At 49.8% G+C, this 18,996-nt stretch overlaps 1 protein-coding gene across 1 annotated transcript in view; it reads left to right on the top strand.

Annotated features, from left to right (window-relative positions):
- Window positions 1–18,996, top strand: part of ARG1 (arginase 1) — a 189,098-nt gene that overhangs the window by 56,252 nt on the left and 113,850 nt on the right. Inside the window, 1 exon segment of the mRNA XM_085611897.1 lies at window positions 8,696–8,768. Coding sequence (XP_085468023.1) covers window positions 8,696–8,768 — 73 coding nt within the window.

Here is an 18,996-nt window from a genome sequence, read left to right on the forward strand (position 1 = left end):
GAGGTGACCCGGGTTGAGGCCGAGATCGCAGAACTGGAGGGTGACCTGGGGAGCGGGGTAACAGACGCCAAGTTGCATGTTTTGCATTTAAAGCAGGCGGCCTATCGGGCCCTCGTCACGGAGGCGGCCAGGGGCCTCAGTAGAGAGCAGCAGGGGCGATTGTATGATGTGGGGGACAAGGCTGGCAAATTGATTGCGTGGTTAGACAAGAGGGAGAGAGCGAGCCGCGTGGTGCCTTTGATTGAGAGCGTGGATGGTGTGTGCGTCACTGAGCCGGACGCCATTGTCTCCTGCTTCGCGGATTATTTCCGCGAGGTCTACTCCCCGGTTTCTCCCTGCTCGGAGGAAGATTCCCAGGCCTTGCTTCGGGACATCGCACTGCCCTCCCTTACGGTGGAGGACAGGGATTCGCTGGACGCCCCTCCCACCTCGGACGAAATTGCCTCGGCTATTCGCTCGGTTGCATCCGGCAAGGCCATGGGCCCCAATGGTATTCCCATTGAGCTATACAAGTTGCGCCCGGATGTGTTGGCGCCCCACCTGCGCGCGATGTTCCTTGCGGCCCACTCGCGGGGCTCCCTCCCGCCGGACCAGCGTCTGGCTACAATTGTGGTGATCCCCAAGGAGGGGAGGCCCCGTGAACGGGTCACATCCTACCGGCCGATTTCGCTTTTGAACGCGGAGCCCAAAATCCTCGCCAAGGTGTTGGCCAACCGGTTGGTTGGCGTGGTGGGCGACTTGGTCCACCAAGACCAATCGGGCTTTATACCGCACCGCAACACAGCGCTTAATCTGCGGCGCTTGCACGGGGTGCTCGCGCGTGTCCCATTTGTGCGGGAGCCGGCCATCTTGGCGTCCTTGGACGCCACCATGGCGTTTGATACGCTCGAATGGCCATATATTTGGGCGATGCTGGCGAAGTTTGGGTTCGGCCCGGGTTTCGTCAGCTGGGTCAAATTGCTCTATTCGGGCCCGCTGGCGCAGGTGGTGGTGAATGGGCGAGTATCTGCCCCATTCGCGCTGGGGCGGGGCACGCGACAGGGTTGTCCCCTGTCGCCTCTCCTGTTCGCCCTGGCCATGGAGCCCCTGGCGGAATGGCTGCGGTGGCATCCTTCTATCCGTGGTCTCCGCTGGACCCCCGAGCATGAGGACCGCGTGTCTCTCTATGCTGACGATATCCTCTTGTATCTTGCCTCCCCGCGCAAGTCACTGATCGTCCTGGTTGATGTTTTGCGTTCCTTCGGTCGCAACTCAGGCCTGGTCATCAACTGGGCGAAATCCTGTGTCTATGTGCTCTCCGGGGAGGCCCCGGTCCTGCCACGGGACTGTCCGATCCAGATTGCCTCCCAGGGGTTCCGGTACCTGGGTATATATATCACTCTCGACCCGGAGGCCCGCTATGAGCGGAACTTGCTGCCCCCCCTCCAGCGTCTGAGGGAGGACGTGGTGCGCTGGCGGCGTCTGCCGCTCTCGCCGCTCGGCCGAGCGGCCTTATTTAAAATGATGTCCCTGCCGCGCTTCCTCTACGCCCTCCAGAATACCATGGACTTGGTCCCAGCAAGCTACTTCCGCGAGGTGGAGGGCCTCCAGCGGCGCCTGTTCTGGGATGGGAGGCCGCGTATTGCTCTGGCTAAATTGACGCTCCCGTGGTATGACGGAGGAGTCGCCCTCCCGGACATCAAACGGTATTACTGGGCCTCCCAACTAGCTGCAATTAATCATGGCCTTTACGGGCCCGCCTTGAACCCGGCATTCGAGATGGACCGGACGCTTCTGCCCGGTGGCGATTATAATCGAGCGCTCTACTCTGGCACGCCCGACTCCCGTTTGACGGGACCGACGCGTGTCATGGTGCGTGTCTGGCACGCGGCTAATGCAGCTATGGGGTGGAAGGACCGTTTGACCCGAGCGTCTCCGCTGTATGCATCTGAGAGGTTGGGCTCCCTGTGGACGTCGAAGGGCTTCGAGAAGTGGGACACGATCGGAATCAGCACGGTGGGAGATCTCTGGACGAGGGGGGGATTCAAAACTTTTGAGACGCTGCAGGCGGAGTTTCAGCTGCAGGGCGGTGAGTACTTTCGGTACCTACAGGTCCGCCATGCGCTGGGCTCCGTCTTCACGGATGTTGCATCTATCCCGGAGTCTTCCCCCCTGGAGGACAGAGTGCTAGATGGCCATGTCCCGGACAGCACGATCTCCCTCATATATAAAAAACTGATTAACGATAGATCGTGTCTGCTGACTAGTCTCCGCGAGGCCTGGGTTGCCGACGGGCTGGAGCTGGACGACGAGGATTGGATTTCCGCGGTGGCCTCTCCGAAAGAGGTGGCCATCCCGGCTCGCCTTCGTTTCGTCCAGCTCAAGATCCTTCACCGGGTCTACGTGACGGGGCCAAGGCTTTTACGTATGGGTTTTGCCGGTGATGGAATGTGTAAGCGTGGCTGTGGTGCGTTGGCAACTTTCATGCATATATTGTGGGAGTGCCCGAAGGTGGAGCGATTCTGGCGTGGTGTGCATGAGGTTCTACGAATGGTTACGCGGGTCACGCTGCTGCCTGAAGCGAGGAGATGCTTGCTGAATGTCTGGGAACCAAATGACTGCTCGGTACCACAGACGCGGTGGGTGACTCTGGGATACATGATAGCCAAGCGTGATATTGCCCAATTGTGGGGATCCCAGAGGCCCCCTGCGGTGTCGGCCTGGAAGGAGCATGTGGATTGGTGTATGTTTCGTGAAAAGGTGGTGTATGTGGCGAGGGGTAAACCTGGGGCGTGGATGAAACTTTGGGGCCCCTGGAACGCCTACCGCGGGGGTATTTGTGAGCCGCCGCTGCTACCGGCGGTCTCGCCGGCTCCGTCTCCCTAGATGGCGCCCCTCCCTTGGCCGCGGGCGCGCGGTCCCCCAGTCCCTGATCTACTCCCGTCCCCCTCCTCGGAATTTTGCTGCTGGTGTGGATCCCCCACTTATGGAGCACGTGTTGTCACTTTGGATCGAGGGTTGCCTTGCGGTTGTGGTTTGTTTATGTTGTTTTGTATTGAGAAAATGGAACCGTACTGTGGGCATGGAGCTTGGAGACCTGCACCATTGATCACTCCTGTTTTCCTACTGTGCGCCGCTGAGAAAAAATTTTTTCTTTTTGCTGTATGTATGTAATATGCTTTTGATGCTCTAGCGGCCGGCCGGGTGGTTGTAGGCCCATACCTGTAACTTCTATAAACTGCAATAAACGGTTTCAAAAAAAAAAAAAAAAAAAAAACCGGGAGCTCAGAAAGCAAAAACTCAGGGGAAACACTCCAAAGATGCCAAGTCTAACAACCACCAGTTCCTTAGTTGTACAGTCTTCAACGCACAATTCCTCTTCCACAGCAATTTTGCTAGCTAAGTCATGGGCTGAGCAAAAGGCTAGAACAAACGTTTGCCCAACCACCTTTGTACCCATAGAGGGACACCCATAAGATGAGAGGTAAAATCCCCAAATCCTGATATTATTATGCAAGTCCTCAGAGACATTGAATGACAAACCTTTCAAGAGGGGACCTAATGCAGAAATAAGCTAACAATCACTGAATCAATCTAAGTAAACACATCATCAGCAATAATAATAGCAAAAAAAATAGCTGCAGACTTCAGCCCATGAAACAAGGACCAAAGAGCAAAGAATGTAATCACCTTCACACTCCACACTTATGTTCCACTTACTTCCATTTTAGGCTCTATATGACTGCTCCACACCTTCATTACAGGTTACGTTTTAGTGAAAGTAGTTAAGGTCTTTGGAAAAAAAAAGGATTGTGGAAGCACATACCTACACCGCCATATGTCTTTTCCCATCATAACATCTTCACATTTGGTGTTGATTCTCTGGCACACTTCTCTTCACTCAGTACAGTAAAGATGTTTCTGATGTTCCTGGCATTCATCCTTGCACCTTCTCAAAGCGTAAGTAACCTGTAGGTGCGTGGGATGTCAACTTGTACACCCTCAACATCCTCACCATCTCCCAACCATTTGCCTTACTAGCCACAGAAAACTGATTTTTGTCCTTATTGATCTTATCGATTCACTACACCACTATGTGGATTGGGCGTGAAATGGTGAATAGCACTGACTTTCAAAAATATTTACAAATTCTGTGTCCTTCCTTATCAAACCCATCTTCTTGGAACCTTATGACCACTCTCATTGTAACCTCACACACAAACTTTCTCCAAAATATTCCTGGGAGCCATAACAGGCTGTAAAGGTACACTGCTTATCCGCTTAGGTTTTAGTCTGTTAACAGCTTTTAGCAATCAGTTGTCAAAGACCAAATGAGACAATTCCATGGTTGGCTTACATGTTAGTCTCATTTCCTTGCTTCTTATGTGATTGTTTTTCTTCCTCTTTTTGTGTTTGTTCCTTCCCTGAAGCATAGCTTCTTTGCCATACTTTTGATTTGATAACTTGTTTCCTTCAACTGCCTACCTTATGGGCACTACTTCTTTGTTTTCCCTACAAGCCTCCATATAAGTTGATGTGTTTTCTTGCACTTTTTGTATTGTGCTGCTTACACTACTAAAATCCCTTCCCCCCCTTCTCTCTGGGTTGCTCTCCCATATCCACCAGCTTGTCAGTTTTTTCCCACTTCCCTGACAGTTTTATCTGTATTTTTTTAAGGTTTACACCTTCTCTCTCCAACCAGCTCCTTCATTGCTAGCCGCCACTCATTGGTCCATATTCCAACACGGTCCACCTGCTGCACAAGTTTGCTCATCTCAATCTTTTCGTTAAAGAATAAATAAAATAATATTTTGGAGGACCCAGCTGCTGAAATTTACTGCTAGGCTGCTCCATAGTGAGAAAAAAGTGGTTTGTCATACTTTTCATATTTGTTTAATTTACCGCTCGAAGATAGGTGTCCGCCATCTTGGAATGGTAAATTAAATCAAGAAACAAAGGTACATATTAAACAGCCCCTATCGCCACAGGAACGTCACTTTTTGCGACTTGTCTGTGTCAATAAGGGCTTCGCCTTATTTACAAGGCGGTTTTAAGCTACTTAACGCGGTTTAATAAGGCCCCCTTTCACACTACACTTTGCTTGAAAGGGGTGGGCAATGGGTGTTGAGGTGGGTGTTCCGTCATAACACCCATTGATTTTGACACTGCCCCATCTTTACAAGGGTGGCGTAAATATGGGGCAGCGCCAAAATTATGACCAGGGAAAACCTGGTCTTAACATGGGGAAACGAGGAGAAATGATTTATTTTTCCCCATTTTTGCTATCTATATGTGTGCTGCATTGTGCAGCACACATAGAAACAGCAAAACGCCATTGATTGTTTATGTGCAAGAAGGGACACCTTCCTGCACATAAACAATCTTTCCCTGCAACGCACAATGGTGCAAGAATGCCTGCGTTGGCGCTTGGCAGCTACATTTAGCGCCAGCGCTAATGGAAAGACAGGGGTGCTCTGTATACTTGTGAATTCGGTGCATCCCTGCGTTTGGAAACTGGCAGAGTGTGGCGCTAGCCGTCTTGACATAACGCTGCGTTCCAAAAGAGTCCTAGTAAATATGCCCCAAAATGTCCACAGTATTGTCATAATGTATACATGTGCAAGAGTGATGCTGTATCCCTCATCACACTATTGTATCTTTCTCCATTGCTGATTCACATCAGCAAACAATCATCTGTTTTCTGTTTGCCAGTGTGGAACAGCATCGGCAAAAGCATTGGCAAAGCCAAAAGGTTGATTAACACCATTGAAAGGGGAGATCTACTGGTCTTTCAAAAACTTCCATCCATCCATGGGCACCAGAGCCTCTCATCTTTGACAAGTGCCTTTCAATATGCCCGTCAGAAGTTAACAACATGATCTAATGCCATAAAGAACCAGGGAGACATTATTCTCTTAACACTCTGTAACACTCAAGTGCAAACATTTAACTCTGCTTACAATGCCAGAATCCTTCTGGAATAACACAATCTTGCCACCAACTCAGTACAAGTCCATGCTCCATTCTTTATCAACTCATCATGTGCTCCAGAACTCCTGTTTGCACAACTCTTTATTCAAAGTCGATTCCTCATTACCAGAAGCAGCTGCTACTTATATATTCCACTCTTTTTCATCTTCCTCCTCACTCTCTGCAACATGTAACTGTGAATATCCATCGGTACATTACATCGACCTGAAAGATAAGATATCCTAATGTGGATTTCTAACAAATCAGCTACTCAACAAGTGCACTTTTCATAGTCAACAAGTGAAACAACTGTCTTTGGAGGTCCCATATGGCACTCGCACCATTTTCTCTACTGGAGGATCCTACAGCCCTTTTTAGGTCCCGCCTACGCAGCATGCAAGCGCTGCTTTGCAGTGACCGCTTGAAATCACTCCATACTTTTTGGGAAACTCATGCATGTACTGCACAGTTTCCAAACAGTACTGGTGCATGTATAGCGTTTACCTTGTGGGAGCGTGCAGCGGCGCCATCTGTTTGCAATTATCGCACCTTGCTGCTCGCTCCCGCAAGGTAAAGGCTGTCCATGGACTTCCGGCCGCGCTTGCCTTCACCCCTCCCTCTCGCCCCTCTGGCAAACCGGTGAATTACCCTTTAAACATACAAATCTTACCCCCTGGCCAACCAAACACCTCTTTCTGCTCAGTAATTCATCGCACCAGCCCCCTGCTTGGAATTCGCGCCCCTACTCCACTCTGTGCCACTCTACTCTACTCCGCTGCATAACACTTTACTCCACTCTATGCTACGACATTCCACTCTACTTCACTCCACTCTACAACTCTCCAATCTACAACAGTCCACAAAACTCTATGATACTCCACTCCATAACACTTTACTCCACTTCACCCTGCGCCACTCCATAACACTTTCCTCCACTCTACTCTACACCACTCCACTCTATAACCCTCTATGACATTCTAGGTCAGTCCACTCTACTCCACTCTAAGACACTCCACAACACTCTATGTCACTCCACTCTATGCCACTCTACGCCACTCTACCCTACTCTATGCCATTCTACTCTGCTCCACTTTGACACTTTACTCCACTCTATGACACTTTACTTCCTCTACGCCAGTCCACTATACTCCACTCTATGCCACTCCACTGTATGATAATCTACTCCACTCCACTCTACGCCCAGATAGTCAATGGCCTTCCACTCTACAATATTCCAATCTACGACACTCCATTCTATGACACTCTACTCTACTCTTTGCCACTCTGCTCCATTCTATGCCACCCTACTCTACTCCACTCTTCATCACTTTTCTTCACTCCACTCCACGCCACTCCACTCAACACCACTTTATTACATATAACTTCACTCAAGACCACTCTACCACCCTCCACTCTAGGACACTTCACTGTACAACACTTCACTCTACTCTGCGGCACTCCACTTTATGACACTCCAGCCTAAGACACTCTGACACTACACTACAGTTTACACCACTCTACTCTACTCTACTCTACACTCCTCCATTCTATGCCACTCCACTCTATAACACTCTACTTCACTCTGTCACTCAACTGTACGACACTCTACTCCACTCTACACCATTCCGCACAATTCCCTCTATGCCACTTTACTCCACTATGCTCCACTCCACTATACAACATATTACTTCACTAGTCCACTCTACACCACTTCACTCTATGCCACTTCCCTCTATACCACGCCACTCCACGACACTCCACTTCACTTTACTCAAAGGACACTTCACGACACTCCACAACACCCCACTCTACGACACCTGACTCCACAACCCCCAATTCCACTCTACGCCATCTCAATTCTCTCTAGGTCACTCCACGCCACTTTACTCTACTCTACACCACTCTGCGGTACTCCACTTTAAGACACTCCACTCTCTTCCACGCCAGTAACTTTTAGCAATGCTGGACAACCGCCAAGCCAGTGTACAATATGACTAAAACACATTAGCAAAGCCAATAGCTCTTGCATAGGCAAGACCTATTGGCTGTGCCAATGCTTGTTACTTAAGTGTCTGCTGTACAGAGCAACAAGAAAAATGCTCACTTCACTGTGTTGAAAAAAACTGTATTCACATCATGCAGAGCAACCTACTGTTTTCATGATTGGCAATGGTCCGAGGGCATGCTGGGCAATGGGACATCATTTCCGTTGCTTGGAGAATTGGAGCAACAAAAGGTATTGGGATCCAGGATGACCATCTTCCTCTTGACATCGCAGTTCTGTGAAACCTCTCGGATCCAGCTAGAACTCTGATGTCCCTATTGCTAAAGTGTGCATGCATGTATTTAGAATGTACAGTGAGAGATTCTTGTATCTTAATCGGGAAATTAGTATTTGTGCACATTCTGCTCGTTGGCAATGCCGAACTCGAGTATCACTCAGAGAGAAATAAGGAGGATCCACAATTAAAGGGATAGATTCCCTTTTATGTTAAAATGATGGTAAGCGATTCACACATTCCAAGGCTCACTATATGTAGTGGATCCATGCCATATAAAAACGTCATAGCACAACCAGAGTCTAGCCTGGGTAACATCTGAGCACTGAAAAGCCTGTTTATAGATGACTTTCGTAAAACCTATTTGAAATCTGATCCATGACATCTACGTGAAATTTAGCAATAATTGCAGAACTAGACACAGTCTGACCTTTTCGTCTGACCTTTTTTTTATCTCCTTTTTCTAGCCACGAGGAGGTGTAGAAGAAGGCCCCAAAAGCCTGAGAGATGCTCAACTTATAGAAAAACTGAGGAAACTAGGTAAATATATACGCCAACAAGTGTGGTGTTTAATGTGAATTTTTGTTGAGCCAAACAATAAATGTCATAAATATTCCTTTGCCTCTTCAACTGAAGCTAGGATCAGATAGTAGTTTTATAAATATTGTAGTAATCAACTCTTCCCACTTCGTAGTGATTATTTACATGCATACACAACATGAAAACTAAGGTTAGGTACCTAATAATGTACATTTATATAGATCACGTTGTGAACTCATATATGTCCGTGGCATTCAGCACACTTCTACTGTCTCCAGGTGGAGACACATTTGGTTTCTGCAACCAACATGGTGGACTGCAACGTCCCATGGTTCTTTACTGTGATATTTTCTTTTGTACTTGGGAACATCCAGCTGAGGATGGGTATTTGAGTGAAGCATCCAAGATGGTACATACAGAAGAAATTTCCCAAATGTGGATCAGTCTGGCAGAAAGTCGTGTGCGACTAAACACTCCATCGGTGCACCGGAACCAGTGTGGTCAAATTCCCTGCGACTCGTGCCAAATTTACAGATGTAACCTTTTCACCCGATAAGTAGGCATAAACAAATATTAGGCATTGTGTCAGCAGAAATCAGGCACAGGTGACTAAACGGGTGGTAGGAGAAAGAGAAAGGAGGCTTTCCGTTGCACAATTTGCCCCCATTTAGAGGAAGAAATAAAATGATGAACACCAAGGATCATGCAATGCATGAACAACTGTGCACTTGGGGGATGGAAGACAGGAGGCATATTTGTTTCACCTGTGAATAGCACCCTCCCCAGTACCATGTCTAGAGTGCTGCACTGGAAGAGAGGGCAGACAGAATGCAGAAGCAGGCACATTCCCGCGGATGCCGCCGCTTTAGCGCACATGTCCGGGTAGTGCACCCGCAATGTATGTGCCACACACGTGGCATATTTGGCAAAAGCATAAGTGGCCAGCGTGTATGCTTAGAAACGCTCTTTAGCAGACCGATGAGCAAGAGCTGAGCCAGACCCTTACAATGCTTCAGTGAGCATTATCTGTAACACGTTATCAACGTGTGGTTTTCTTCCGAGGCTGTGCCTCGCTGCAGAAGGGACTGTGAGTGGGCCTGGGGGGAAAAGACGGTCTGCCCTGACCTGCGCGATATGCCCATTCAGTTACCGACGCTGGTCATGCACAATCGAAAGTTGGGCTCGTGGTGGATAGGTCTTCTAATAGAGAGAAGATGAGCATGGTGTCATCTGCGTAGGACATGATGTTCAGTCCATGGGTTCTAACGATGTTGGTCAGGGGAGTCATGTAGACGTTGAGCAGAGTAGGGCTGAGGGATGAACCTTTAGGGATGCCAAAGATGATGTTCTTGGGTTTCGATGTGAAAGGTGGAAGGTGGACCCCCTGTGTTCTTCCAGTGAGGAAGGATGCAATCCTTAAGGGGACATCCTCTTGGACTCCAATCTGATGAAGCCTCCTGATCAAGGTGTGGTGGAACATGGTGGTGAATGCAGCTGAGAGGTCATGGAGGATCAGGGCGGCTGCTTCACCCTGGTCTTGGAGGGTTCTGATGTCATCGGGGGCTACAATCAGGGCAGTTTTGTTGCTGTCGTTCGTGACGAATCCAAATTGGGATGAGTCCAGAAGATTGTTGTTCTCAAGGTTTTCAGTGACTTGGTGGTTGATGGCCTTTTTGAGGACTTTGGCAGGAAAGGGGAACAGATGGGGTGGTAGTTCTTGAGCTTGTTGGGGTTAGCGGACAGTTTCTTATGGATACCCTGAAATGCATAGCAAAAAGCTATTGAGGCCTGGAAAGACATGCATTCCATGAAGTACAGACTTGCTGGCTCCACCTCTATTCAAGAAACAAAACACCCCTACATGCTTTTCTCGGGCAGAGCAATCAGGACCTAGAACTCTCTGCCACCAAAGATACAGACTAACCCATCAAATACTGCTTGAACGACACCTAGGCATAAGTGGGAATTATAATTGAAGATCCATCCAATATCACACACAAATCTCCAACACTACCACTGCAAACCCTAAGTAACTCCAAATAGAGATTTATCACATAATCTAATAATACAAGTTCTCTCACATGCTCTATCCGAAGCAGGCTACAGAATCCCCTAATTCTACCACCACCACAGACAATCATCAGTAACCACCAAGGACTACATAGTGGGATATCAAATATCTATCGAACAATGCAACCTGGAGTAAGAGTGATTATTGTAATGACCTTGGCATACATCAAAAATGAATCCTTCATCTACCCAACATTGGAAGGGTTAAGTAAGCAACATCATTTTCCACCCCAAAAAAAGGTTATATATTGAGAGAGAACCATGCCCTGATATCTCATCTCATTTTCCCCTCTTCATGTTATGTTATGTTAATTTCTATTTATATAGCGCCAAATCACCAACAGGTCTCTAAGCGCTTAAAAAAAGAAAAAGAAAAAAAACCACCCTAAACCAGAACCTAGCATGCCTCCTGGAGCTCGGTGAGTCTAAATGAGCTTATCCAAACACCTGAGTGAACAGAATGGTCTTAAGTTTCCTCCTATATGGGAGTAGGGTGACTTCCCTGCGCAAGCTATCCGGAATCTTTTTCCAAAGCTGGGGAATCACAACTGAAAAAGCTCCCCCCCCCCCCCCCCCCCAAAGTGTCTTTGTCAAAACGTGGGCATGCCAGCAGGCTTGCCTCAGACTTTCGGAGACATCGTCCTGGCACTTATTTCTTCAAACGGTCTTAGATGTAGCCAGGTGCTCTTCCATGCAGGGCTTTGTGCGCAATGCACAGACCCTTAAACCTAACCCTCTGCTTAATTGGGAGCCAATGTAGTTGTTGTAGCAGAGGTGTGGCACGTGCTCTTCTCGGAAGTTTGAAAATAGCTCTTGCCGTGTCATTCATAACTATCTGAAGTTTCCCTAATAGTTTGTCAGGTATCCCTATGTATACTGTGTTACCGTATTCCAGGCGTTACACAATTAGAGCCGACACACCAGTACGCATGGTGGAAAATGACAACAGGGGTACAAGTCTCCGGAGTTGCCTTATAAGGCCCACACAACTCCCCACTACAGCGGTCACCTGATTGTTAAGTGTTAACTTGGTGTCCAGCCTGATGCCCAAGCTCTTCACAACAAGCACCGGTATCTGGGTAGTGCCTAACTCTTGTGGCCACAAGGAAATGGACCAGGGGTTGGCCCCTGCGGTAATGGCAAGCACATCCGTCTTGTCAGGATTTACTTTCAATGAGTTAATGGTCATCCAGTTCATAGTTAACCGAAGAATATTCTGCACATTGGACTGGGCCTGTGTAGAGCTGTCGATCCGCATGATTAGTTGCGAGTCGTCGGCATAGTTGAACACCTGACATTAAAGTTTTGCAAGTGCTTCTACCAGTGGCTGGAGGTAGATGTTGAAGAGCAGGGGGGACAACGCAGAGCCCTGCGGAACCCCACATTGCAGAGCGCCATTCCTGGACATGCATTCCCCCAGTGGGACCCTTTGTGACCGATCCTTCAAGAAGGAATAAATCCATTGGAAGACCACACCAGTAATTCCAAGTCCCACAGAAAACGGGCCAACAGCTGAGCATGGTTCACCATGATGAACATGGCTGAGAGATCTATAAGGATCAGTGCTGACAATTCCTTCTTGTCGGCTGCAAGCCTCAGCTCATCCAGCACTGAGAGCATCACCAGCTCTGTGCTGTTGTAGGCCCTGAATCCCGCTTGCCGAGCATGTAGCAGCTGATGTTCCTCCTAGAAGGACGAGAGTGTTCTGAGCACATGCTGCTCAAGTACTTTAGCCAGAAATGGAAGTCTGGAAATAGGTTGAATATTCTTCAAGTTGTTGGTATCCGCCCCTGACTGCTTCAGCAGTGGAGTCACCATAGCTTCCTTAAATTTGAGAGGAACCTTCCCTGTTGCCAAGGACAGGTTTAGCAGGGCCAGCGTCTCTGGCTCTACCACAGGGAGGACTATTTTGAACACCCTGGGAGGGCAGGGGTCTTCCGGTGACCCTGATTTCACCGATTTCATGCCTGTAGCTCAAGGATGATACTTCTACTCACATTGGTAGTCATACAACAGCCCAAATTAATTAATTATCTTTAGTCAATCCTTACTTTTCCTAGAAGCAGGAATCTGGAAGAGTTGACACAGACTTCATTCATAGAACCCTCCGTTTCTTTGAAGACAACCATCATGGAGGAAAGATTTCTCTTTTAAGAGTTGGCCACTAGCATATACATTCATTGTTTAATATAATGCTGTGAAATTGAGTACATTTAGGAAAGATTACCTATACATAAGGTATAATCCACACAGTACAGTGAAGATGTATTTGCAAAAATGCTTACTAATTGAAACATCATGAATAGTCAACCATGTCAGATGTTTTTGTCAGGTCCGGGCCAAAACATTTGCAGGGCCCTTATTGGTTTCCCAGTCAAACTGCAGGCAGCTTATAATGAAGGAAACAATTGCGCTGGAGAAATGGAAAACACAGTATTTGGCATCACTTAGTGATGTCGCCGCATTGGCTGCCTCACAAAGGAATAGGTCAGATTTGTTTTTAGGTCGAGCCTAGGCAGTGCTCATGTGCTGTCTGGAAGACCTAGTATAATCCCTACACTGAGTGTAATCCCTCCTGCTGCTTGCCATTGAGTCTCCTGCGTCGCTCTGCTTTCCTGGGTCCTTATTGGCAGTGACACCCCAGATTTCCCTTCCGTTTCATGGCAGGCAGCTCCAACCAACTACAGTTTAGTTATGCTGCAGGGCTGTTTTTTTCATTTAGGGACTACTTTGTTGTTTTTTATAATTGCCATGGTGCCTGGTTCACGGGACGCCATGCGCATACGTTTAATAGACACGGGCGCTTTTATCAATATTACTTTTGCATTACCATGGCGGCCATGCACCTATCTTTTACGTGCACGGCCGCCCGCCATGCTTTTTTACATTTGCTGCTCATTTTACCTACTTGTAGCTCAAAGTGCCGCCATGCGTCCTGCTTTTAATTCACCCATTTCCTATGTTGCCTTTAGCCCCTCCCTCCCCTCCTCATGCTGTACCAATTAAAAATTCCCTGCTCCATTCCCCTCCCGTTGTTACCGTGAAGCGTGTTAGTGGCTCGGGCAAGGTAAACATGAGGTGATATCACGGCGCCTATTCCCTGCCTCCCACTCTAACCTCGTCATAGTGAAGCGCGTCCATGCCTCAGGGAAGCTCAACATGAGACGATATCACAGCTACAGGGACGCCGGGCGCTTTAAGTGCAAGGCGTTAAACTTTGCTGTACACAGGCGCCACTTTTCATTTTAAAACACTCTTCAATCAATCAATCAGGGAATTGTAAGCGCACTACTCACCCGTGAGGGTCTCAAGGAGCTTGGGGGGGGGGCACGCCTCTGTTTAGCCGAAGAGCCAGGTCTTGAAAGTCTTCCTGAAGGTGTTCAGGGAGGGGGCGCGTCTGACTCTTACTGCTTATGTCATCGTTGCTTACTCATCCCTCCCAGAGTTGCTTCAACATCCCATCTGCCCCTCCCCTCATTTCTATGGGGCGAGTCTGACTCCCTCTGAGCACAATCACAATCTTTACCCTTACAGGAGTCGCAACTCACGGTAGACACTTTTCTATGTTAAAACGTTAACTTATCATTCAACCCCTGGAAATGGCATTCTAGTGAATATTAGGACCGCTATGCTCCTGCAGCCGCCCATTCTCTTTTACCCCTCCTTCTGCTTTGATTTCTCATAACCACGCCCCTTCCTCTTATTGGCCTCTTTCCCCTATGACTATCAGACTCACTATGGTTTCACTCAGCTCCTGTGACCCCCGCACTACCACCCCGTCCCTGAATTCTACCTATGCTGCCATCCTGCCACTTGTTTCCTACCTCTGCCCTCCTAACAATAATCGTTCGGATTGATACCTCCCACTGATCCACTTCCTCTCACTCCCCGGGCCCTCTCCACACATCAGATCTGTAAGCACCATGCTCTCCTACCCTTCCCTGTGCCCTCCGATAGACCGTACCTATCCTGTTGTGTGTCTTGCATTCTGGAACAGGGTGTGTCCCTCTGGCCTAATTCAGATGTGTCGCCCCTCCTTCTCCCGTCTACATCTCTTCCTGCCACTGCCACTCCCATCCCTCCTTCCTCCTATAATGTCCTTTCCTGTCAGTTTCACCTTGTGTTGCCCCTCCACCCAACCCCTAGCCAGCATGGATCTGTTGTGGCTGCTATGGGTCTGACTGCTGCTGGAGATGAACAGCACCTTCAAATTTCACTTCAAAATAGTGTCTTACATCATGGTCTGCTTGGGGTTGTCGGCCCTGGCAGTACCTTTCTGTCTGATAAAGAGCGGAGGCAGAAATGTGAGGGCAGTAATGTGGCGGCAATGACGCAAGTTCTGTTGTGCTTTTAGACTAACTGGATGTTGTTGTGCTTTTGATATCAATACTTGAAATCTTACAGGGCTCGTCAGTATAGTCATCTGATTGTGCACTGTGTGTGTGGAGTTAATATGGAACAGCTGCCTAATCATGCATGTGGCGCTCGGTCAGTCTATTTCAAGGCTATTTGAACTCTTCTGGGAACGGACGCAGAGGTGAATGAAATAAGAGGCCAAGTCACAGTTTGCAACTTAGATATCCTGGTTGCGAAGCCTGGTGATAAAATCCTAGATCAATACATGTTGATTGACAATTGGAACAAAAGCGACACTCATTACTGGTGCCAGTCCCTGGCAAGAAAGCAATCCATCCATTACTTTATCTGTAAGGTACTGTTATTTTATAGCGGCGACCAGGGGGGTTACCATAGCGGAAGGTCAGCCTATGAAAAATTCTAAATAAACAAATAGAGGCATAATGCTTTGAAAAGTCAAGCAAACACGTTGGGGCACTTAAGCTAACATATCTGAACAGGGCAAACATACATTATTGACCTGACTTTGATAACCATGTTAGTAAATTTTCTTGCATTGAACACATTTCACACAGAATCGCATCCAGCTTTTTTGGAGTAGATTTAGTCCTTGTGAAATGTGCCTGTTTGTGAGCATAGGAAACGGAAGTCATCCATGCGATAGGAAACATTTTTGTAATGGCACACAGCTGACAAGTGGCCCTACCTATGGTTTGTGTGACACCCTCTGTCAGCCCTGGCATTTAGCTTACAGCACTTTTGCTGAAATTTGTAAGCTAATGCCCCGATTACTTACCGGTAATCTTCATTACTCCGAGTATAGTCTTCCTCGCCACATGACTTACAAAGTGAGCGTCAGCTCCACAACAGAACCCTCCAAAGCAAAGCAAAAAAACAAAGTCAGCATCCCATGCCTCCCATCCCTTCCCAATATGGCCGACCCAGTCACCCATGACCCCTATAAGAGGCGGGCCGGCCCAACCCAACAGTCTGAAACTACCAAGCAAAACATGAAGCCGATAGCCAGACAGGGAGGGAGGGATGGGAAGTCATGTGGCGAGGAAGACTATACTCGGAGTAATGAAGATTACCGGTAAGTAATCGGGGCATTACCTCCTCGTTAGTCTTCCTCGCCACATGACTTACAAAGTGAGCACATACCAAAGCCAAACGGCTTCATGGAACTCACAAGACACCAACAGACCAGAGGGCAAAACCCAACAGGCCAGAACGAGTGGAAGGACCACCCAGGGGAAAGGCAACCACGAGCAGGAAAAAACCAGCCCGGGACCCAATGACACCGTGAAAAACAAAAACCCGGACCCCAGAGACATGAGGCGCCGGCAGGAAGCAGCCGCAGCAAAGGCCAAAGGGGGACAGAGAAAAGCACCGGACCAGACCGCACGGAGCCAGAAGCCACAGAAAACAGGGCCCAGAAAGCACGCCGGACCAACACACCAGGACCGGCCAACGGAGATCCCGAAAAGAGGGCAACAAACCCCCTCAAGAAAAAGAAGGAAAACCGAAGGAACAGAGGGCAACCCCGCCACAGCGACCCAACAGAAAAGGCACAGCCGAAAGGGAGACGCAGTGCGACAAACACAGCAACCCCGCAAGGGAGAACACCACCCGCGAGAGAGCCGAAACCACCAGAGGCAGCGGAACCAGTCGCAAGCAAACCGGCAAGAGCCGCACTAAAAGAAGAGTGCGACAGACTGCCAACTAACGACACTGTGACAGCGTGTGCGAGACTCGAACCCTCGACCCGTGAGAACCAGGACAACCACAGGCACAAGACAAACCAAAGAGCCAAAGCTCCTGGTAGCAAGGAAAAGGGGCGCTGAAGAGAAACAGAAAGGGAAAAAAAAACCCAGACACACAAAGGACCCCTTGGAAGGGACCGCGCCAAGGAGAGAACCCAGGCAGGAACAAGGAAACAAAAAGACCCAGGAAGGTGACGGAAACGACACCGAAGAGACCCGGCCACCCAGGGAACTCAACCAGGCCACCGCAGAAAGCGGAGAGCCCGAAAGATCACCCACGCACAGAAGGCAGGGAAAAAGGCAGCGCCACGGACCGAGCCCGCCCCTCACAGGGACCAAGCGAGCCGCCGAAGCGAGCACCCACCAAAGGCGAGAGGGACAGGAGGGCAGGGTGAAAACCGAACCCGAGCCAACTCAAAACCCCCAGAGAGCCACCAGATCCAACAGACCCCGGAACCCCAAATCCAGGGACAAAAGACGAGGAAACAAACACACCGGAAGCGTACGGGCCCGCCAGGGAGCAGAGAACCGGAGGCACCAGCACCCCCGGACACCCAAGCAGGAGACGCAGAAGGCCAGAGAGCCCACAGAGCCCGATCCCCCCAGCCGAACCAGGACAGGAGCGGGAAGGGCCCGGGCCAATCCCAAGGAAGGACCAGAGCCAACCGGCAGAAGAAAAACAGCCAGACAACAAGACTGCATGGAACGCCACACGAAAGCGTGAGTAACCCCGGCACCGGGACCACGCCAAACGCCACAGAATCGCACCAGGCAGAGAAAACGTGAAGCCGGAGTGAGCAACACAAAAACGAGAAAGGAGCGGCCAAGCCGCAACCCCGACTAAGACAGGGCGAGTCCCCACAGGCCACAGCACCCGGAAGACCCAGGTGGAACCCCACCCGGGCACCAACCAGACCCGACCCTGCACAACCGCAGAAAGCAGACCAGGCCAGGGGCAGACAGGGAGGCAATGCCGAAAGCCCCACAGCCCCAAGAAAACCCCGGAGGACGGTCAGCAACAGACAGGGACAGACCCCCGCGGGAACATTGAAACACATTCCAACCTTACTGAAAGAAAGACCAGTGCCCACTCCAGAGACTGAGCACCCACTGACATTGAAAGACCAGGGAAGGAACACCTGAATCACAGGGGAAGAGTCGAAGACCCGAACCCGAAGGCCAGAGTGACTCTAACAGAGCGGACACTGTCGGCAAGCCGAAAGGCAACCAAAGCCCGCGAGGGGGCAAGGAGTCACAACAGAGGGGGCCGAGAGACCCACACGCACCCCGGCACAGAGAAGCCCACAGCCGCCCCCACAGAGAGGGGGAGCCAAACGCCAGAACCCAAACCCCAGAGCCCGCTAGAGCAGGGCATCAAGCACAAGGCGGCGGGGGAGGGGGGAGCGTAGGGCAGGGCCGCGAGGGCCAGGAGGAGGGGGAACGAGAAAGCGAGCCCGACAAGGTGGGGCCACCACCCGGGACACCCACAACCAAACGAGGCAGAGTAGAAGGCAACAAACTGCCTGTGCGCAGGAAGGAAGACAGCGGAGCAACACAGAACCGGAGGAGGAAGAGCAAGCACCCAGCCAGCACCCCCAACCACCAGGACAGAACACGCTCACCAGCAAAGAGAAGCAAGCCACGGAAACCAAGAAGCCCCAGAAGAAGGTCACAGAGGGACGAAACAATGTAAGTCCAGGGATAGCCGCAGCGCGAAAAGGCAAGCAGCGAGGTAAGTACAAAGACGACACCCAGCAGCAAAAACGCGAATACAAGGATGACAATGAAAGCATTGCACCCAAAGAGCCGCTGACAGCGACTGCGGGACTCAAACCCGTCACCGGAGAGTCGAAACAACCCAAGGCACCGGACGCAACAACGAGAAACCGCACCCAGAAGAGCGTGAAGGAAGCCAAAAACGACAAAGTGCATGCGGGACCTGAACCCAGACCCGGGAGACCCCCAAAACCAGAGGCCCAAGACTATGGCAGAAACCCCCCCCCCCCGCTTGGGCAGAGAAGAGGCAGCGAAACAAATGG

Source organism: Triturus cristatus, chromosome 6 (assembly GCF_964204655.1).
Source record: "Triturus cristatus chromosome 6, aTriCri1.1, whole genome shotgun sequence".
Lineage (NCBI taxonomy): Eukaryota > Metazoa > Chordata > Amphibia > Caudata > Salamandridae > Triturus > Triturus cristatus.